General features: G+C 36.1%; 2 protein-coding genes and 1 long non-coding RNA gene across 4 annotated transcripts in view; 2 read left to right on the top strand and 1 right to left on the bottom strand.

The window, feature by feature from the left end:
- Positions 1-22,206, top strand: part of Root (ciliary rootlet coiled-coil, rootletin) — a 23,369-nt gene extending 1,163 nt beyond the window's left edge. Inside the window, exons 1-32 of one of the 2 annotated variants that reach the window (XM_081987529.1) lie at positions 5,743-5,928; positions 8,400-8,480; positions 8,937-9,143; positions 9,630-9,844; positions 9,897-10,082; positions 10,137-10,326; positions 10,382-10,534; positions 10,592-10,779; positions 10,870-10,984; positions 11,370-11,625; positions 11,884-12,031; positions 12,084-12,345; positions 12,394-12,561; positions 12,615-12,809; positions 12,860-13,054; positions 13,107-13,464; positions 16,103-16,266; positions 16,465-16,660; positions 16,726-16,911; positions 17,316-17,560; positions 17,615-17,830; positions 17,887-18,091; positions 18,151-18,251; positions 18,310-18,594; positions 18,657-18,836; positions 19,873-20,085; positions 20,141-20,325; positions 20,385-20,511; positions 20,573-20,855; positions 20,923-21,098; positions 21,150-21,333; positions 21,391-22,206. In XM_081987529.1, coding sequence (XP_081843655.1) covers positions 5,758-5,928; positions 8,400-8,480; positions 8,937-9,143; positions 9,630-9,844; positions 9,897-10,082; positions 10,137-10,326; positions 10,382-10,534; positions 10,592-10,779; positions 10,870-10,984; positions 11,370-11,625; positions 11,884-12,031; positions 12,084-12,345; positions 12,394-12,561; positions 12,615-12,809; positions 12,860-13,054; positions 13,107-13,464; positions 16,103-16,266; positions 16,465-16,660; positions 16,726-16,911; positions 17,316-17,560; positions 17,615-17,830; positions 17,887-18,091; positions 18,151-18,251; positions 18,310-18,594; positions 18,657-18,836; positions 19,873-20,085; positions 20,141-20,325; positions 20,385-20,511; positions 20,573-20,855; positions 20,923-21,098; positions 21,150-21,333; positions 21,391-21,485 — 6,129 coding nt within the window. In that variant the 5' untranslated portion in view covers positions 5,743-5,757 and the 3' untranslated portion in view covers positions 21,486-22,206. Of the gene's footprint in view, positions 1-5,742; positions 5,929-8,399; positions 8,481-8,936; positions 9,144-9,629; positions 9,845-9,896; positions 10,083-10,136; positions 10,327-10,381; positions 10,535-10,591; positions 10,780-10,869; positions 10,985-11,369; positions 11,626-11,883; positions 12,032-12,083; positions 12,346-12,393; positions 12,562-12,614; positions 12,810-12,859; positions 13,055-13,106; positions 13,465-16,102; positions 16,267-16,464; positions 16,661-16,725; positions 16,912-17,315; positions 17,561-17,614; positions 17,831-17,886; positions 18,092-18,150; positions 18,252-18,309; positions 18,595-18,656; positions 18,837-19,872; positions 20,086-20,140; positions 20,326-20,384; positions 20,512-20,572; positions 20,856-20,922; positions 21,099-21,149; positions 21,334-21,390 lie in introns of those variants that run through there. The other variant, XM_081987530.1, reaches the window with a different exon arrangement.
- Positions 29-2,439, top strand: LOC145734269 (uncharacterized). The gene has a single exon (XM_081987546.1). The coding sequence runs from the start codon at positions 173-175 to the stop codon at positions 1,880-1,882; it is 1,710 nt and encodes a 569-aa protein (XP_081843672.1). The 5' UTR covers positions 29-172; the 3' UTR covers positions 1,883-2,439.
- On the bottom strand, positions 4,565-5,725 carry LOC145734280 (uncharacterized). Its single transcript, XR_014179402.1, has 2 exons — positions 5,639-5,725; positions 4,565-5,595 (listed from the first exon to the last, which is right to left on the bottom strand). It is a non-coding gene; the product is annotated as an uncharacterized LOC145734280 (long non-coding RNA).

The raw sequence follows: 22,206 nt of genomic DNA, 5'->3' as shown, positions 1-22,206 counted from the left end.
CTTTAATCATAACGAGAGGGGGAACACAATCGTTCAAGCGGTCATAGTGCAAGAGCGCCGGCTATAAGATCGCCGAACAATTCATTAATCGTTTACTTCGTTTTTCTAATTTGTGGAACTCGTCGTTTTAGTGGTGCTAAACATTTATTAGTGAAGTTTTTTTATTTGCAAAATGCCAACGTGCAACTCTGAAAGTTTATCGCGAGTGTCGTGGCCCAGCAATGAAAGCATCCATGCTGGAAGCAGTTCCAGTGGTTCTGGATTGCAAAGTCCCAATTCACCTGGATGTTACACACCTGAATCCACGTCCCCGGATAACACTTTGAAAAAGCGTAGATTAAGAAGAACTTCATCTTTAGGGAATTTTATTAGAGAGCCATTTGTTATTCGCTCTGAGGCTAGAGAACTTCGAGTTTTGAGTCAAAGCCTCGCGCCTCAACCCAGCTCTCAAGAGGAGAAAACATGTTCCACACTAACTGCTGTTATTGGGTGGTACCCAATATTTCTGTTGAGAATTGCAAAAGCGGTTATCGTGAGCCTGCTACCAAAAACTTGGAAGCAAATAATCCTGGCTCTACCAATGCTCTGGATTTCGATGTGGTTCTGGTGCTTTTCTCAGCTATTCCAGTTACCACTAAACATAATTCGGTTTGGGTTGTCGTTGGTTTTTTCTAAAAGTCCCAAGAAGCAGAAGAAGCGTACCGTACTAATTAGTGGAGGAAGTACAATTCAAGCTTTACATTTAGCTCGTAACTTCTACTCAGCTGGAGCTAGAGTGGTTGTATGTGAAGTTCAAGGAATTTTTGCTCTGGCAAGATATTCTACAGCAGTGAGCAAATTCTACACTGTTCCTAAACCAACCAGCGACCAACTGCAGAACTACGTTAGGGCTTTGTGTGAAATTGTTGACAAAGAAAAAGCTGTGTATTACATTCCGGTAAGTGCTACAACCCCAGCTTATTATGATGCTGTTGCGAAGCCCCATTTGGAGCTGTTAGGATGCACCTGCTTTTGTCCTGGAATAAAAGAAGTATGGGTGCTGGATGACACTTTGGAAGTGTTGAAACGGTGTGAAAAGTACAACATTAGCACTCCTAACTACTATGTGGTTACTTCCAAGGAGGATGTTTATAAGTTGTACGACACTGGGTCTATCAGAATAGGGAACTATGTTATGTCAACTGCTGGGCCTAGCGGATTGAGGGATCGAGGTAAAGTAGTGTTACCTCTATCTAGAAGCGAATTGAAACTGCCTAATGACATCAGCCAACAAAGACCCTGGGTAGTTGTTCAAGATTTGGAAGGTGACCATTACCTGACCTGCACCACTGTTAAAGAGTCTCAAGTTATAGCAAATGTTACTTGTAAACTGGACGCAGCTAGCAACGGTCTTATGCCAGTAGATCATACTGAAATCAATCAGTGGCTTACAAACTTTTTCAGCAAGTTACAACTTTTACGGCCGGTTACTGGACATGTCGGCTTCAGATTCGTAGTTTCAAAAGACACCAACACCATAAAGCCTTTAAGCAGTAGGGTTGGAGTTTCCTTGCCTTATATCTGTTATACCAATGTACATCCTCGTTTAGTTTGGCGGCCATGCCGACATTTTAGCCGTCAGAACTCTGGTCCGTTAGTGAACGGATGTGGAACCTACAAAATGCCGGATACAGTCTTGAATACTTTAAGACACCCATCCCTAGAAACAGTCACTAAGCTGATAGGTACTGTTTTGGATCAACGGGAAGCGTTATTTACAATTTGGGATCCTCTCCCTTATTGTGCGTACTATCACATGCAATTACCCTTCAAGAACATGTTGGGCTTTATGAGGAGCAAACAAGACCAGTTTCCTCGACCTTTAACATCACCGGTACGTTAGATATTACTGCACCAGGAGAGAGATAAAAGACCTTTTTAGATATATGGAACGATGGTGATAATTTATTATTTTAATACTGGTTGTTGTTCAAATTTGTCTGGCATTGTTTTATATGTTAAGTTTATAATGTTAAAAGTACGAATATGTCTGTTTGTAGTTTACGTAGTCCGTCCTAAATTTATTATGTATTTAGAAATATGTTTACACTTTTTGACCCATATATTAGTTTAACGTTATTTATTGTAAGTTTATATCAAATTTTGAGCTGTATAAAGTGAATCTTTGGTTAAAGATGATGATTATAATTATTTTTATAAACTTTCTCGACACAAACAACTGATAACACTCATAGGTAGCTGTTTGCATCCGAATTTATCTGTTATAGTTAGTGCATAAGTGTTGCAAGAAAACGTTATTTTTAGCAATTAAAAATTTGTTATTTTTTTTATTGTGTTAAGACGTACCGCGGAAATATTTAATGTACGTCTACAGGTATCATTGTATCAATGGCTTCCACTGTTTATGATAGAATATTAAATAAAACGAATGTAAAAGTAGTTTTTTTTGTTTGGCACTTTGACCCGTTTTAGTACCGTCCATCAATAATAGCAAAAACCCCATTAGACACATTTTTTTCATGTTTTTTTAAAAACTAATAAATGTGTATGTTGATTCTAACTGCATTATTTAGAAATTACCTAGAAGTAATATTTATTCATATTTATTCATTTGTAATCTAATATTGTCACTTATTTGGGAACAATAATTAATGAATCCACTTATTTGGACACTTTAAAACAACTTGCTTAATAATTGCTAATAATACTTTAGACACATGTCATGTATGTTACGATAAAGTACTAAAGAGAGTAGATGTTAGAATATAATTATTATGAAAGGGGAACAAAAAGTTAACTACGATGTGAATATAATTGATTTGCCATCAGAATTGTAACTAAAGTTTTCATTGGGTCACGATAGTTTTTCAGGTTTTCGTGTATAGAAAATCCAATTTTCCGGGTATATTACCATACGAAACCAATCAAAATCGTTTTCTCCGTGAAACTGTTACAATTTGGCTATATCCCCAACATGACAAACGTATCGAAAGATTTCAAATAAGCGTCATTAGTAAAAGAAAAAACAACTTTCTCCCTTTCCTTGACACGAAATCACGCGATCGGTTTGGCGATGTCTCTGCTCAGGTTTTTCACACTTTCCTAAAATCGTGTTTTTCTTTGCCGTTCCCGGGCCAAATTATTAAACGCAAATCTGGCTTTGGTTGCTCTTTTGCATTTTTATCCTCAACCGGGTCATCGTTTTCTAAAATCTCCTTAAACAACTCATTAAAACATGTTTGTTTTACAACCACCCGCTAAAAATTTCGCTTCTTCTTATGTAACATTCAATACGAAAACATGCCCATTTATAAACATTGTGGCATAAAAGAGCGCTATATTGTTTATTACATTGCTAAAATAAGCCAATTGTAGCTGCACCCGGTCACGTGGTGATACGATGAAGCAATCATGTAATTTTCCATTTGCTAAGGCATTGTTGTTGCTGTTTCGCAATAGACTTTGGCCCTTTGTAATTTTTATATTGTGATGCAGTTTTATGCGATAAAAGTCGAGTTCTACTCTTCATTTCAATTAATTATTAGACTTGGACTTTATTAATTCAGTGCTAAAGAGATAAACTGGATATAACGAGTTTTCAGTTGAACATTATTATTTTCGTGTCATTTGTAGATAGTGGATTTAACATGAAAGCTTTATTTAACTAATAATCTTATTGATGAATCATATTAATTAAATATACGTTCAGTTTTCTGTCTGAACTCTGTATACTGCAATTTTTATCTCTAAATCAATCGTTTGATGGTTTGTTTAAGATTTGCAACTGCGTGCGTGCACCAACATGATCAATTTCCTTAAATCGTTATCGACTAAGTGAAACTCGTTCTAAATTGCAAAAAGAAACGAATGTACGGAAAATCAAACTAAATTAGGATGATATCAAAAACGTTTTTTGTCTGAAAAATAACTTGATTTAAGGGTTGGCAATTTGATTTTCCACATAGTGTATGCTATTCCTGTAAATGTTGGTAATCATGGATAGTAAATACAAGCGCAGGCAGTTTATCGCAGGATAAATCTTCGTTCGATATGTGGCACATCCCCGATTTGGGGGCAAGGAATGATCGTGCCAGTCACAACCACCTTAATAATACGGAAATTATATTGGAACATTATAACTGGATATGGTTTATGAGACATTCGTTTGTTGATGGTTTTTGTAGATACACACACACACACAAATGGATGTTTTTTGGTTTCTGCAACGCAAAGTTGTTATTGCAGTAAGACCCATAAGTGTGCTCGTGTCGATAAATTTATGACGAAACTACAATGTCATTAAAGAATTTCATTCTTTCAAATTTTTAGAAGATAAAGTGTATGTAGGAGGATTTAGTGTGGACTTTAACCCACGATAAGCGCCACTGAGGCAAAAAATCCAGTCAAAACAGGAGTGGAAAATAGCCTTAGTTTTCAAAAATTATGACATTCTTTAGTAGATTACAGCACGTGTTTGTAAATAAGGATCTGGATAATGCATCAAAAATGAAAACCCATTAAACAGATAGTGACATTATTGACATAATTAAAATATCTTAATTAACGGTTTATCTTTTTTTATTGGCAAATTATGTGGTCCGAAAAAAAAAACAAGATACCTTTTAGTCATCACGTACTGATCTAATGAAGTGTTTAAGGACCGGACTTTCGTTATTGTTACAAACTACAATAGGTCAAATTCGAATTCAGTATGTTTTACTAGAAAACCATTATTTTCTAATATTATCATTTGCTTAAAATAATATTACAAAAAAAAACCGGACTTGCTGCTAATTGATGGTGCATATAATCACTAACTTGAACCCAATAAATTATTGCACTGACCGTTCCTGACTTTGAACCACTGCATATCAAATTTAACACTTTACAAGCCTAAAAATAGGTAATTACTACCAAAAACAAAGATTTGAATTTCGTAATATTGCACTTGTTTCTTAACGTCTTTAACTCATTAAACAGAAGATGTCTTTGCTTACATAAATTATCACCATGTTTAATATAACCTTCGCCATTTTTGGCGGTTATCGTCAAAATTACCTTGTCAATGTTGCTTATAAATAAGTTTAAGTAGAAAAGCTGGAAAACTCTAGAATCATCTAAGAAGACTTCATTTTTACATTGTTAGATTTTCCTAAATTACAAATAAACTACTTGTGAAAATGACAGCAAACCAATCACTCGACAATGAAGTGCAATCGATACTATATTATAGTAGTGTCATCCTCATGATTAGCTCCTTTTGTTGTCTGTACAATACATAATAATGCAGAGGGTGTGAAAATATGTTTCCAAGTTTCAGTGTGGTTTTGGAATTCGGGACCTAATGATTCACCTGCTTCCGTCGTTTTGTAGAATTTCAGTGAATCAACTAATTACCTAAAAGTTCTCGGTTTTCCATTGCTTTTAATTGGGGTAAAGTATTTGTTTGGCTTTCTTTGTTATGCCCCTATGCATAGAGTTCTGATTTCATTCCATTAAACTTATTTTCATTGTTGCTCGTATTGGTTGTTGTAGTGCAAGTAATATCGTCATACGGTATGGATTTATTGAGGCAATAACCTCTGAAAGGCTAAACTAATCAAAAAGTAAAATATAATGCAGTAAGTAAATGGCTTACATATTAAATGGTTGATTTGGGAGTTTCTAGCCAAATAGCATCACTATTGCCGCTTGTCTTAATTGGAGACACTATTTTTGTTTTTTCCCCTACAACCCCCAAACGTAAATAGTTTGAGTATGCGTTCATTGCGCCATCTTCCGGCGGGTTCGCGTCGTCCCGTGTACTTTTCGGAAGAGACGCTCATTCCGCCGCGAAACGACGCTGACGACGCTGTCCAGGTTGTGCCGCCGCCGCGTCCACCCCCTCCCCATCAGGACACTTTGTGTGGTGACGAGAAAATGCTTAGAGTAAGTTTTTTGATTACTGCTCATTTGTTGCAACACACAATTGTTTTGGATGAAATTCTAATTTTAAATACATATACAGGTGTGGTAAATCCAAAAGCGACCATAGGAAAACCGTGTAACGGACAGAGAAACGTAGGTAATTGCATGCGCGGGAGATAGACAGAAAACGAAAAAAATATCAAGTAGGCCATATTTTTAGCGCGCTGTTGCCAAACGCCGTAAGTAAGTTTGTCGAGGGTATTGAATACTTACGGCGTTTGGCAACAGCGCGCTAAAAATATGGCCTACTTGATATTTTTTTTCGTTTTCTGTCTATCTCCCGCGCATGCAATTACCTACGTTTCTCTGTCCGTTACACGGTTTTCCTATGGTCGTTTTTGGATTTACCACACCTGTATAGCAAATATCTAATAAAACATATTTGTTTCAAAAAAATAGCCTCATTAACTTAGTTCACTAGCTGTTTAGATCATGCCCATAGAAAGTGATATCAACAGATTAAGAGAAGAGGTTAACTACCTCACAAAGAAGAAAATAGTGAATGATATAAGTGAGATATTAAATTATTTGTCAAAATTCTCTGGTTGTGAACTGTTAAAGTTGTCACGTAAGTTCTTAATTTTACTGGACTGAGGATAACAATGTAGTATATTGATGCGATTATACGAAAACAATAATAATAATATAACTATCATGAAAGTAAGGTGGATTCCAAAAAAATAACTTAACTGATACTTAAATTTTTTTTAATTATATTTTTTTCTCAAATGAGCTAGACTTATTTCTGTTTCCCCGACACTTCTAAGTCGATTTTAATTACAACTTAAGCTAAGTAAAGGTTCCAATGTGACTACAGTATAAGCTGTCCTTAAACTCAACTTAGCCAATGTTGGGAAAACGGACATTAATACTTAATATTTGGAAAACAATAAACGTTTGATGACCTTTTTCTGGTTTTAATTTTGAGTAATTAATCTAGATCAGAACCTTCGACTTTGCCGCCTACAAGCGTCAAAATAAGTAGGCTAAAACAGAAAAATGAAATGCGTCTGCTCTCGATTGTTTCCGTTGGACGTGATACATTGCTCGTGGTTCTTGAAAAGTACTTTGCCCGTCTGGGTTACTCGGTGATTCCGCACCCACAACAAGACGCGTGCACTCATTAACGTTATTTACTCCTTATCTATTGTCGTACTACAAAAATAGTAAGAGTACTTGACACCAGAACGGAAAATTTCCAGATTGTAGAAGCAAAGTTTATTTACTAAATTTCCCGTTTAAAAGTGTTCAATTTTTCTAAATTGACTCGCAAAATAGCCTGCCCACCGTAAGAATCAAAAGTTTTATTTAATCGAAATCCGTATTATGATAATGCCTCCCCCAGGAAAACTAAACTTAAAGCAGTGGCAACCACCAGGTGCCTGGCAAATAATGCTTTGCGTGTTCTAGACCAAGGATTTTTGAATACTTGCCGGAATCAGGTTATAAATATTCCAAATTTCTTTTAAATCGCCTCTGAATTAGTTAAATTGCGATTCCTTCATATGTTTGGAGGTGCATTTTTCAAAACCACAATTTTATTTGAATTTTTAATAGCCTTGTTTTGGTCATTTAGATCAAACCGCCTAAAATATGACTATTATAGTTTTAATGAAATACAAAACAAAGTTTCTTATCTTTCAAATACATACACATAAAAAACTGACCCCCTATTTATAATACCAGAGGTCATTTACTTTGAAATTTGCCAATTAAGGTTTTGTTTGTAATTTTTAAGTTAATAAAATATTATGCACGGTGAAACTGTAAAGAGTAGATTTAGCTGAAACAAGCTACCAATTATTGACAATAGATTACTGTTTATGTTAACCATGCTGACATAGTTTATTTTAAGTCAACTGATTTGATATACACCTATTCCTGCGTTAAGTCAACTTTTAACGTATCTTTTATACGGATAGTGGATTATTGTATGCATATAATTAGAATAAACAAACAATTTTTTTCTAGTAAACCGCCCTGTGTCGCTGATTGTTACAGTCTCAAAGTCTACTTCATTTCTTGGAATTGTACTGTTACTAACAGGAAGCTTATCAATCAGTGGCGTATTGAAAAATCCACAAAATTAAGAATTTTTGTGTATCATTTAAGCTTTTCGTGTATAGTAGTCTATACAGTGTGTAATAAGGTAGTAAAAATTATTAAAGTATCTTTAAAAAGGTCAATAACTTGCTATAGGGTGGAATTGCGTTTCTTCACTACACCCTTCATCAGGCGCTAATGAGTTTATTCTTTGGAATGGCAATAACAAAGTCTTAGTCGTAATTAGGTCCAAAGGTGACAGTAATTTCTTGGAATCACATCTTTCTTATTCATAGCAGAAACTCTTATCAAACGACATTATTAACCGATAGTGAAAAAACCGTATTTCAAAGTCCAGAGGATGCTGTAATAATTAATTGTCTTTACAGCCTTCATTGAAGAAGACAAATCAGGGCAGAGTCATGGAGAGGAGGAGACCACCGGTCTTCAGGCCTAAATCCAGGACCGATGTAAGTCGAATTAATCCATGCTGATTAGGGTGAAAAATGAGAAACTTGTTATCAGTTTAATAATATGCAGAAAATCAAAATAGTTTTTGCTTAATGCTCTCACAGTATTTTTTTTGTATTGCGGACAAGATGACTGTGTTTTTATTGTCATGTCAGAAAAGATGTACATTATTCAGTATCCTCTGTGTGGGCATATTATAGGCAAGTATTCCCTTAGACATAACAAGACAAAGAATTTGTATAACTGTAATTTAGTAAACAGGTTTGCAAAAGAAAACTGTAAAATCAAATGTATAATGATAAACTAAGCTGACAATCAGTTCAAATGAACAAATGCACTACAACGATTCACCAATTTATACAGTTTGCAGGAAAAAACACGTTCAGTACAATTCTACTGTAAAATTATGGAAAATAGCTTAAATGTTGGGTAGTAAAATGATGTATGGTTTTTAGTCTAGTACAGCAAGTGGAAGTCGAACGGAAAGCGGACGATTACGTGGTGATGGGGGCGGCGGCAGCAGCGACGAAGATTTGTCGCATCAGCAGCTGGAGTTGAGGCAACGTTTGCAAGATGAAGCCGCTCGCTACCGACAACGTTTGGAAACCTACAAACTGGCCCAACAAAACCAGGCAGCTTTGGTTAGCCGGCTTCAAGCTAAGGTTTGTCCATCCCAAGGTTGTTCTTTATGTGCAAACTTAAGATTAACAATAGCTAAAACGCAATACCGTAATTGACCTAATAAAAATTATCAGTTCTAACATTAAACATGGAATTTGCCAATTAAATAATAATATATTGTTACCAAATTAGTTTAGAAGCATTTTTACAGGCTCTTAAAACAGTTGACAAAGCTGTGCTTTATAGGTACGCGAATCTCCGTTATCGTTAACGTTTTTATCGAAATTCATTATTTTGACTAAGTTTCACTGTCTTATATTTATAACAATAACAAATGGTAATGTTGATCATGTTTTACAACAGGCACGTGAATATAATTACTAGTAAATTTGTATATTTAAAGATCATACATATTTTTCAGTAAATTGGATTTTCATTTTCTTTCATCACATCACTCGTGTCTAGAGTCCGAAAAACATGCAAAAATATCACTCAGTATTGCATCACAACTTAATAAACATTTATAGGTTCTACAATACAAGCAAAGATGCTCAGATCTCGAAGCTCAAATGGCCGAATACCCAGAACAACCCAGTTCATTGAAAGCATACCCAGTAATATCCACTACTGCCCCTTCGGGTTCCGCTCTAGAACAAGCCCAGCAGCATTTAAGAGAAATACGGGAAGAACAGATAGACGACCTGGACACTGCCCTTCAAAGACTGCTAGAAGAACGAAAAAAGTGTGTTTTCAGTTACTTTTAAGAGTTTTGTCTTTTAATCCTTTATGAGTAGGTCTGAGAAATTGATGCAACTCAATAGACTGTTACGGGAACAACTTGAAGAGTCGCATAACACTAACGAAACCCTCACTGCCGATCTACAGAAGCTAACCAATGACTTTGAGTCGCTTAGGGAAGAGATGATGATCAAGGAGGATGAGTGGAAGGACGAAGAACAGGCTTTTAATGACTATTACAGGTAAAAGAATGGAAAAGCTGAGTCAAATTTTATGTTAGAATATTAAATTTGCAGCACTGAGCATAACAGACTATTAAATTTATGGAGGGACGTTGTGTCCGTAAAACGACATTTTGTCGATATTCAATCCACCACAGAAAGAGACATACACAAATTGAAGGCCGATATTTCGGACATGGGAAGGGAGATGCTTATTGCTTGTTCCAGAATGGATACTAATGTGTTCACCGAAACGTTGATTAGTGTAAGAGGTTATACTTTTGAGGCGTTAACTAGCAATTGACTGGATTGGTTTATAGGCCAAAGTTAAGCACGTTGGGAAAGATGACCAGGAATTTTCCAAACTCGAAGCCGAATTAGAATCACTCAAAGCTGAGAAGCTTAAATATGAAACTGAGTTGCAACTGAAAGAGGAAAAGATTCAACAGTTACTAAACGATACTCAGCTACTTGTAAATATGGTTTTTTTTTTCAATTGATGTCTCATTATTTGTATTGTCTTAATGCAGGAAGATAGGTGTGTCGAATCGGACCAAAACGTGTCCCAACTGATGAAAATGCAAGACGAAGTCGAAATTTTGGAAGGGGCTTTGAGAGACATTGCTCAGGCTCTAATACAGGACGCGGAGACTAAAGATCCGGAAATATTGCAAGCCACTCACATTCATCTTAGTGCGTCCACCCCGATACCCCAAAAGTGAGTATACTGACAATGTTTAGCGTATGTTGCGTACAGTCGAGTGAATTACCTACAAAAATGCCTCCTGTGGACCTGGAATTATTATAGGTCACCGCGAAGGTCAGGTCGTACAATGGCTGCTCCTGCAGCGTTCGCTGAAAGTACGATTTCTGCTGTGCAAGCAGCCCTTCATAAATATCAGTCATTCATTCATGAACTACAGGTAATAATGTAGAGACTGTTGAGATTTGAATTGTAGCGTCGGTTGCACTTGATTTTTTATAATGTATGTGCTTTTACTCTGTTATTAAACAGCCACTAGTTAAGTAGTAGAGCTTGAGGTAATTTTCTTATTTATTATTACATTCTTTACACTTGCGTTTCAAAAGGTAAATATGAGTAGCTTTTATTTTTATATTCTAAAGACGTCCGTACGAGAAAAAAACAGCATCAATCAACAGCAAAACCATAGCGTTCAGCTTTTCATAAAATTTCCTTGATTGTGGGACACCCTGTGTTCTCAAAACTCAAAATTGTCTTCTTAACTAACCTAATCTGAAAAATCACCGCTTTAATTGTTCCTAAATGATTTTTTTTTCTCGATTCAGGTAAAGCTCCAATCGACTAAGGAGCAACTGTTGTTAGTTCGAAAGCAATTCGAAAACTCCGAGAATAACGTGATTACTATGGAGAAACGTGCCAAGGAACTGGTCACACAGTTGGACGTAGCACAGGCCGAACGCTCGCAGCTTGTCCAGGAACGGGACAATTTGCTGAAGACGATCGAATCACTGAAATCGGACCGGAACCAGCTCGATCGGAACCGTACCGATCTCAACTCGATGATGGATTCGCTTAGTCAAGGTTAATATCGTAAAATGTGTAAAAAGTACTAGTCGAAATTTTACCTATCCTCTACACAACGTGATTTTATAGCATCTTCTTTTCTTGCATATAAAACGAGTGAAATGAAAGATTTTCATAAATCTCCCTCATCTTGGAAGTTGCAGAGCTTTAACGTGCATGTTCGGGCGTCATCTGGTTGACGTCATTTAAAACAGATACAATTTTGACTTTAATAGGGTTGAACAATAAAAATATAATTATTTTTGATTTGTGTAGACTACGAAAAAGTGGTGAAAGCCAACAACAAACTACAAAAAGAGTTGGAAGTCGCGTACCAAGAAAAATTATTTATGCAAGGAGAAATCGATCGGTTGAGTCAGGAGGCTGATTTGCGTGAAATGAACTTGAGGGGCGAAGAAGATCGGTAGGGTCATCACAAATTTACAAAAAAACAAATACCTAACTCTAACTATCAGCTCTAGCCGTTTAAGAGAGGAATTACTTACCGTAAAAGAAGATCTGCACAAAATGTCCTTATCGCACGATTTGCTGGAACAACAAAAAATAGAATCTGATTCTCTGATATCCAATTTGGAGAAACTTAAGCTGAACTATGAACTTCAGCTTGACAAATTACTGGGAGAAAGCTCTAACGCGCAAGACTATCTGCTAAAGAAAGAGACTGTAATGGCTAATTTAGAAGTTGATAAAAAGAAACTGCAAGATGATATTAAACGGGTAAGACTTTTTAATGTTTGTTTGCTTTACTTTAAACAATAATTTTAGCTCGAAGATGAAAAATTAGCCGTCCAAATGCAGTGCAATGATCACCAGAACGATATCCAGTCATTAAAGAAAGAACTGCTTCAGGCAGAACAGCAACGACTTGACCTGGAATCAGAAAAAGTTACTTTGTCTGAGAAATGCAGCTTTTTGGATATTGAAAAAGGAAAGGTAGTTTTTCTGGCTGTTCAAGTTGGCTTTGCGACATTATTGATAAATTTTAGATTGAAATGGAATTAAACCAAGCGACTCGCGAAAGAAACGATTTGAGCAATCAACTTACAGTGATGGGACGTAAACGAGACGCTTTGAATGAGGAGCTGGTCAGATGCAAACAGAAATTGGAACAGGTCAACGAAACCAATGCCAGAATAAACAGAAATTTGGAAGAATTAGTTAAAGAGTGTGAAGACAAACAGGTGAGCCAACAAACCATTTCTTGCAGTACCGATACATACATTAATTTCAGTGTACTATTGATTCAATGGATAAAGACATTCAACGGCTCCAAGAGGTTATGGCCGCCGTTCGTTCAGAGAAAGAAGCGCTGGAAGCAGTTTTGTTTGATACTCAAACAAACTTGGAAGCTTCCGAAGAGAAGAAAATTCAACTGGAAAAGGAAGTGCAAGATCTTTTAGTCAAACAAGAACAGTTAAAATCTCAGGTTATTTTCTTTGACTATTATAAGTTCTTTTCCAAATCGTATGTCATTAAAGGTTTCCAAACTTACGAAAGAGCTTGAACGATCAGAAAAACGTTGTGCGGACATTAAAACCACTATGGCACAACACGCCGGTAGCAAAGAAGTGGAGTTTAAGCAAACGGTAGAGAAGATGAAGGTACAAAATGAGGAGAATGTGAAAAAATTGAGTGAGGAGAGGGACAAGGTGCGGGTGTCTTTGGAAAAACGGCTGCAGCAGACGGTGCAACAGTTGAATAGTGAAAAGAACGCCGAAATTCAGCTGCTCACCGAAAGAGTGGAAAGTTTACAGAGCCACATCGATAATCTTTGTCAGCAGCATGAGGAGTTAATGTTGAGGGCTGAGAACGATAAACAACAAGCATTACTAATTGGTAAGTGACGTCATTGGTCAATTTTTACATTTGAATTTATCCGAAGTACCGTTTTGTCTGTAAACTTTGGTAAAGTGGACGAGCATAGCCTAAAAGAGTAGGTATCTATTAAAAGTAAGCCCGTTGACTTATTATTATCTTTTAGAAAAATTGGAAAAGTAAAATTCAGTGTGACAGAAAAATTGACCAATTTTACCAGTAAATTTCTTTACCATCCATTTAACTAAAGGTCTATCAACTATAGTTCCTGAGATAGCAATACTAATGCATCGAATTTTCGACACCGTGCATAGGTGGTTTAAGCAGAAATCATTTGTTTTCACATTAGTGATATCAGCAGTTTAATATCACAAATTTATGCATTAATTAGGGTGTACATACTTGATTGTCTTTGTATTTCTCTTGATTAAGACAATTCATTCAACATGAAAGAAAATAATTGTAGATTAACACATTGGCCATCAACTGCATAAAATCTAAGGTCATAATTAACTAAATCAACTACCACGCTCGCGATAACTGAATTTGGCGATTTACCCAACAAAAATCACACTTTCACGATTCTGCCATTTGAATAATTTATACTCGTCCTGCTGATACTAGCGAACGTTCAAAAGTTATGAATGAGGTAATCACCAGAAATAAAACCTGTTGCATGAGAGTGCGTAGTTTCTAGATAGAACGTATGTAAAACCGTATTAGTTTCCTACCAAAATTGTTCTTATTGTTTTAACCAGTTTAGACATGATGGTTTTGGGAAGATAAAACATTTAAACAGGTTTCCAACACAATTTTTGATAATAATTAGTAAATCGGCGAATTTCTCCATCATCACCTCGACAGTGGCGCAAAATAAAAAGAAAATTTCTGAAAGCTTGGTGATTTTAAGCAAATAAGTCTGTCGAATGATTTCATTTATTAAAATAGAATTAAGGCTCGTGATATCATCGTTTGATATTAGGCAAATGAGTTGCTTCTAAATTTATTCCGGTCGAAATAAAGCATTTTTTATGATCTTGCCGCTATATTGTTTTTATATTTCCGTTAATGCAGGACGTTCGGTAGGTAACAAAAGTGCGCATATTTTGGAGATAGTGATCTACTTTTTTTTTAAAAATGATGCCATTACATCCGAATATGACACGCTCGAAGTGGAAATCATCATCAACTTGGTTTATTGCCCTATAGAAGAAAGCGCGCGTGTCGTGACGTACCGTTACTCGTTTTTCGACAAAGTGAAAAAAAATATTTAGCGCGCTTGCAAATTTCTGAATGGTGATTGTTGACGACACTTTGTTTTCGTATGGTTATTATTTGGTGAATCCTTGTTATATTTTGTTTAAACGGATCGGTTGATATCATTTATCAGCTTTATTGTATAATGAACGTTTCTGTGTTTGTGCCTTGGATATTAGCTGCAGTGGTTTCAGAAGACTTTAAATTTAGGTCAGTAATGGTTAGATGGCACTTTTGCCCTTATAGTCATGTAGCTGAAATTTTTACCAAAGCTAAGCACAATCAACACTTCAATTATTAATCACTTTTTTCCTTTTACTGTTTAAAGGGTGAGTAATTCTTTCTTGTGCTTGTATGTCAAGGCTTTTTAATACAGGTAATTGGAATGATTGTTGACATTGTATTCCTTTTTATATGCAACATTTACTATAATTGTAATTAGTTTCGTTATACGAGAGTTATAGTTCAGTTTGTTTATATGAAAATATTGGTAAGTCATTTAATTTATGAACAATCTATCTTATACAGAAAATGACTCAGAATTTAGGCAATAATGGTTCAAATTAATATACAGAATTGTGACAAACTACGTATAAACATGAACGAAATGAAATAAGAAAAAAACTAAAAACTAAAGAAGCTTTAGTTCTAGGGCTTTAAATTAAGTGTGGTTTTGTTCCCACTCTGTCAGGTTCTAGATATTTCTTTCAAATTTGGAATATAGAATGAGGCAAAAATATACAGGTTGTATGTTCCATACTATTTTTAAATTGTAGACCTTTTGTGATCATGTTTACAACTTATTCCATGTAACAGTAGTTTCCAAAGAACACTATTTATGCCATCCTGTATGTAAAAGTTTAAATTGGAACAAATTTACTTATCTGTGCTATCACTCAATTCAATTCCACCCTAATTATGAGAAATCACTGAATTGACTGATGTCGTGCAAAGAATAAAGATTTCACTTTTATGAAGTCATCCCGATTTCAGGCACTTTTATGAAATACAGTGTGCTACTGACTTTTTACATAAGCTGCATATTAAACTTGACAGAACCACTTACTTATTAAATCATATTCAATGTTGCTCTGACATGAATTTCTGTAAACTAAAAGTGTCTTGTGATTTGTAACCTGATGTAATTCCTACTCTATGTCTTTATCATTGTTTATGGCAACGAGAAGATAATATCGTCATTTAATGCGAATTTAGTTCAAATTTCTTCTAATCGTGACAGTAAGTTCAGATAAGCGTAATCGGTATGTAAGTAATGATTTTTTAATTGGTATCGATTTAATTTGGTTCTTATCAAAACTCTTAGATTTCTAATACGATGACATGTCAAGTCTGTAAGAAAACAATATTCAAATAATTTGAGATAAGTCAATAATTGTTGCAGCCCATCACGATCAAAAAGCTCTTCACGACAAATTAGAGTCCACTCGTAGGGAATTGGAAGACGAGAGAGAAACCCTTGAACGATTGAAAAGAGAAGCGAATAGTCGTTTTGATCAGGATCGAGTCGCGATCAATCTGCTCAAAGATGATCTGAATAAGTTTAAGGTGATTTTTTTCACTATCATTTTGACATGGATTAGACATGATTACTATTGAGGTCATTCTTATGGTGTTTGCTTATCATTGGTTGAACGTAGTTTGTTTTTATTATTTTGGATACAGATACAGGGTGAGTCACGTTGAAGTTGTGCTGATCAAATACGATATAAAATAACTTGATAGTTATTATTATTTTGGTATTAGGCTCGACTGGAAGAGAGTAAGACGCGATGTGAAGAAGAAAAAATAGGACTGCAACAGAAAATTGAGGAAATCCGTATTGAGAGAGACAATGCCCAGAACGAGGTGGAAAACTTAAAAGTTCAGTTGCATTTATCCGAAGATAAAAGCGAAAGTGTTAGCAATTCGTTGCACGAAACCACCAGGAAATTGAAAGAAGGTTTTATTTTACAATTATTACAAAAAGTTTATTTTACGTTAATTATATGGTTTGTCACTTTACAGTTGAAAACAATTCCGAATGTCTAAGAAAAGAACTAACGGATGTAAGAAGATTACTAGCGGACAGTAATTTTGAGAAGGAAAAATATCATAACAGCAACAAAGAACTGAGAGAACATGTCAAAAGAACTGAGAGTGAAAAACGGGAACAAGCCAGACAGCTAGAAGATGCTTACCAGAAAATTTCGAGTAAGTTAATTGTTTGTATGTTGCGTTTGAAGGAGAAGTAATTAAATCTAAAAATATTGACAAATTGCCAACTTTATTCTTAATAAACCTCTTAAGCTGTATAAATAAGCATAAGTGGATAAAAAATTTAATTGTTCACTCGACACCTCGTCCAAATATATGGTGTCATTTACGTCAATGAACGAGTATTTAGATTCTTGTGAGCGTTCGTGACGTAGTCTGTGCGGAGAACAAGTTAAATAAATAAACAGCCAAAAGCGTGCATGTGCGGTGCAGTTGCTGTAAAAAAAGCAAATTTAACTGATAAACCGTGGCAAAAAATATGGTTCAGATTTTTACCAGTTTTATATAAAAGATCGGGAGAAGCACGTTATTATCATTTTGATTGGGGCGAATTTAAATAGATTTAGAGGAGACAAAATCATCACTGGAACATGAACGCAATCGATTGCAAAATCAAATTCGGGACTTAGAGAAAGACCAGCTGCAGACCGAGCATAAAACTCAGAGCATCCAGGAGGAACTGCAAAGAGCCCAAGCAGCAAATACTCAGCAGCAGCAGGAAGAAAAGGAGCTGCAATCGAGGCTTTTGAACGAAGTCGAAGAACGGGAGCGATCCCATCAAGAGGTGCATCAACTGAGGAAACAGGTATAATTCGGAATGTAAACATTTTTGTACAATTAGTTTTGAGGGTTTTCGTAGATGTCAGAATTGGAACGAAACTTGGAACAAACTAGACAGGAACTAAACAGAACAAGAAACCACACCGGCCAGTTGGAAGAACAGTGGCATGCTCGTGAGCAAGATTTACTGATTCATCTGGAAGATAACAGAGTGAAGGAAAAAAGATTAGAGGACCAGAAGCACAACTTGGAAGTGTGTTTAGTCGATGCAACACAGCAGATTCAGGAATTAAAGGTAACACTGTTTTAAGGTAAAACTGTAAAAACTACCTTTTTTAAATAAATGAATAGGCCAAACTGGGCGGATCAGAAGGTAGAGTTCGGGCCTTAGAGACCCAATTAGCCCAGTTGGAGTCTTCGAAACGCGACATAGAACAAAAACTCTTCAGCGTTGCGTCCACTTTACGCCGAATCGCCGGCATTCAAATGGATGGGTCCGTTTCGATGCCCTACAGATTGTTAAGTCCATCGCGTAGATGGAGCCCTGCACGAACCGGTAAGTAAAGTCATAAAGTTGTACAGTACAACTTTTAATTGGTTATTTGACCGAATTAGGTCACGACGAGAAAGATGGCGCTATCGATGTTGATCCGGAAGTGGTGAGAAAAGGAGTGAGAAGTCTGATGCAACAAGTGGCGCAAATTGAACGGGAAAGAGTGAGCCAGCCAAATCCAAATAATCTGTTTTAAACTTATAAAATTAAAAATTTACCAGGATGACTACAAAACTCAAGTGGCCATGGTTAAAAAACAACTGCAAGAAACTCAGGACAGTCAAAGTAAGGGCGACCATAAGCTTACCAAAGTGCTGCAAACGTTGCGCGCCGTTCAAGAGGAAAAGGGCAGCCTCGAAACCACTTTAGGCCAAAAAAACATGGAATTGAACTCGCAAAACGAAGTTTTACTAAAAAAGACTGAGGAGGTGAAACAAATGAGGGAGAAAGTGATGTCGTTGGAGTTGTGTCTTAGCGGGGAGAGCGACCAAAAGCACCAGTATGAGGTGATACGGCTGGATATGGGGTAGTTTCATAAATATTTTCACAAATTGACTTTTTCTCCAAGGAGAAAATAGAGAAATTGAAAGCTGCCTTAAATCGGTCCGAATCCGAAAAACGAAATTTGCAAGAGGAACTTGCGCGCACTGATAGTAGATCGACCAAGTTGGAGTTGCAACGGATGTCGACCGAGGGTGATTTACAGCGCTTACAGATGATGTTGCAAGAGAAAGACAACACCATACAGGCAAGTTACTTGTCATACTTTTGTCACATTTTAAAGAGGGTTTCAAATGCTTTAAGAATTTCGAAATTTAACGTACAAAGTCTAAGCCTAAACGGTGTAAATAAAGATGAAAGTTTTAAAAAACGAACTAGCTTCCCACGGTTAATTGGTTGGTCATATACTATGGCGTCTGCAGAGTTTAAACTTAAACGTTCCAAGAATTGATTTATAATAATAATCACCAGAAACCTCTAGGGCAATTTTGAGAGTGTCAGAGACTTCTAAATGCTACTGACAACCTTCTAAAAAGTGCCAGAAGCTTGTATAAGTGTCTTAAACTTTCCCAGAGTTGTTTTAAATTGTCACAGATCCTACAAACCTCTAAATGCAATTGAGAACCTTACAAAAAGTGTCAGAAGCTTATACAAGTGTCTTAAATCTTCTCAGAGTTATTTTGAATTGTCTAAGGCCTCTAGGACCGTTTTGAATGTGCCAAAGATCTCTAAATGCTACTAAGAACTTTCTGAAAAGTTTCAGAGCCCTCTACAACTGTCTTAATCTTTCCCAGAAGTTTAAAATTGCCAGAGGCTTCTAAGACCATTTTTAAAGTTCCATAGACCTCTAAATGCTATTGAGAACCTTATAAAAAGTGCCAGAGGCTTCTACAAGTGTCTTAAACCTTTCAAGAACTGCTTTAAATTGCCAGAAGCCTCTAAGTGCTACTGACAATCTTCTAAAAAGTACCTGGGACCTCTACAAGTGTATTAAACCTTCCAAGACTGGTTTTAAATTGTCAGAGGTCTCTAGGACCATTTTGAAAGTTCCATAGACGTGCAAATACCATTAAGTACCTTCTGAAAAGCACCAGAGGGTTCTGCAAGTGTCTTAAACCTTCCAAGAATTGTTTTAAATTGACAGTCTAAATGCTACTGACAACTTTCTAAAAAGTGTCAGAAGCATCAGGAAATGTTCTACACCTTTTAAAAATTGTTCAAAAATTACAAAAAAAATCCAACAGTATCTCTGCCGAAGACGATAATGTAGTTTTTATTTCTAGAAATTACAAGAAAAATGTGATTTACAAAGTCGCTCAGTAGCCAGTCTCGAAGAGAGATGCGTCTCTTTGAAATCCACTATCGATCAGTTAAACAGTTCTTTGGAGAAAGCCTCGAACGGCGAAAGCGATTTGAAAGCCGAAATTCAACGATTACAAAGGAGTTTAATGGAAACGATGTCCTGTCAACAGACTGAATCGGACCGACTAAAACAAGTAAGACTCTCCTATCATGTACTTTAAGAAGTTTTGCCTGACCGACTTAAACTAGATGCAAAAGTCGTTGTCGAATTGCGAAAATGAACGACGAGTGCTGAACGAGCGACTGGAAACAGCACAAAACAATTTGGCCGAAATGCGGCGCAACAACCAGATCTTACAGGATCAAGTTACAAGACTGAATAACGAATTAGCAAATAATGAAGTACAAAAATCTGCATTGGAATCTCAGCTCAGGTAACTTTTCGGAGCGGCAATTCGAACTTTTCAGCAAATAACGTTGATTCTTTCAACAGATTAGCTCAATGGCCGGCGGATTCTCAATTAGGCGGTCACCAAGAGGAAGAGTTGAAAGTTCAGTTGCATTCTGTACAAAAAGAACGCAACGAGTTACGATCCAAAGTTGACGCTATGAATAGTAAAGTAAATAATAAAATTTCGTTAAAATAGGTGAGGAAAAGCAAAAATAATATTCTGTTTTCAGTTAAGACAACTTGAAGCCGAAAATCGAAACCTCGAACGTCAAGCTTTGAACTCGCGTAGTAAAATGTTGGACCGAACGGAAAAATCGTATGACAGGAAGGAAAAAGCGTACGACCAGACGGATAAACAGTATCATCCTTTGGACAAGTACGACCGTTCTGGTACGGATCGGTACGACCGATCCGGTGTCGAGAAATATGAGTTGGATGCATCTATGGGCGAAATGGAGAGATACGAGCAGGAAAACCGCGATTTACGACTGAGAGTATCGCGACTCGAATCAGGTATACCTAAATCATAATGAATGATTGTCTGTATCTTAACGTGACTTTAACATAATTTTCATTGAAGAACTTGCGGAAAAAGATGCCGAACTAGCGAGATTAAGAACCCAAAGACCCAGTTTGGATTCCAAGTTTGATAGGGCCGAAATCGAACGATACAGAGCGGCCCAACTGCAAGCGGAACGACTGTTGGAAGCGAGAGAACAAAGTCACCGCCAACAAATTTCTCGACTGGAAAGTCAGGTAAATCCTTCACTATTTATATTTCATTTGTTGATTTACATATTGTTTCAGATAAAGTTGTTACGAGATCAATTAAATGAAGAAATTAAACGTAGACAACAGTACGTTTTACGTAGCACGAAAGCGGGTAGAGAAATGCAGTCGCTCAGACAAGCTTTAGGCGATTCCTTAAGAACGGTGTCGCAGGATCCGTCGGTCGACGCTTTACTTTTAGAACACGAAGCCAGAAAATTGGGTAAGTTTATATTACGTTTAAAACATTTATTTTCCAATTGCAATTAAATTATTGCAGATAACACGCTTTCAGCGACATCTAGTTTACCTCCAGCTTTGGGGTTACCGTCCAGTTCGTCATACCGACGTTCTATGACACCCCAACCTAAATAAATATCAACAAAGCATTCTCAATTTTGTGATTTTTTATTTCCTATAATCGGCAAAATAGTTCAATTTTAATTTAACGCTTTTATGTTGTGTTGCTTTGAATCCTGACCAAAAACATTAACTTGCCAAAATTAAACAAAATACAATTCGGAATTAGTTATAACACATTGTAACGAGTAGGCCAAGTACTTAACTATAATAACGATTAGGAAATATTTATAAAACACTAAACCCCAGCTTTCTTAATTATTTTTTTTACCAAAGACTCAGTTTTTTACTACAGTAGGATGTATGTGCTATAACTTAAGGTTTTTTGTAGAAATTTACAAATTTTGTATAAACTTTAAAAATGACTTTCTGTTTTGTTGTAAACTAAGTAAGTTGTATTAAATTAAGCTGTCTTAGGTCAGTTATACCTTATACAGGTATGGAAACTTCAAAATTATCCATAGGAATCCAAAGTATTGGTTTGCAATAGTTCTGTCCTATTATCATATTGAATTCGTATGGATAACTTTGACATTTTCTAGTATCTGCATAAACTCGTCTTGCCGCGCACATTATTTGGTTTTAAGAATAGAATATTAGTTGGCTAGTGATGTTGTAGTTAATATGTAGTAACGGTAATCATCGATTAAGTGTACTTAACTCAAATTAGAATATCCGTCCATTTGGTATATCTTAACTATATGCAAGCTTTAATAAATTACGTTATGACACCGCA

This window comes from Ips typographus, linkage group LG9, assembly GCF_016097725.1.
Source record: "Ips typographus isolate SLU linkage group LG9, UJ_Ityp_2.0, whole genome shotgun sequence".
Lineage (NCBI taxonomy): Eukaryota > Metazoa > Arthropoda > Insecta > Coleoptera > Curculionidae > Ips > Ips typographus.
This window is presented reverse-complemented; position numbering and strand designations above follow the sequence as displayed.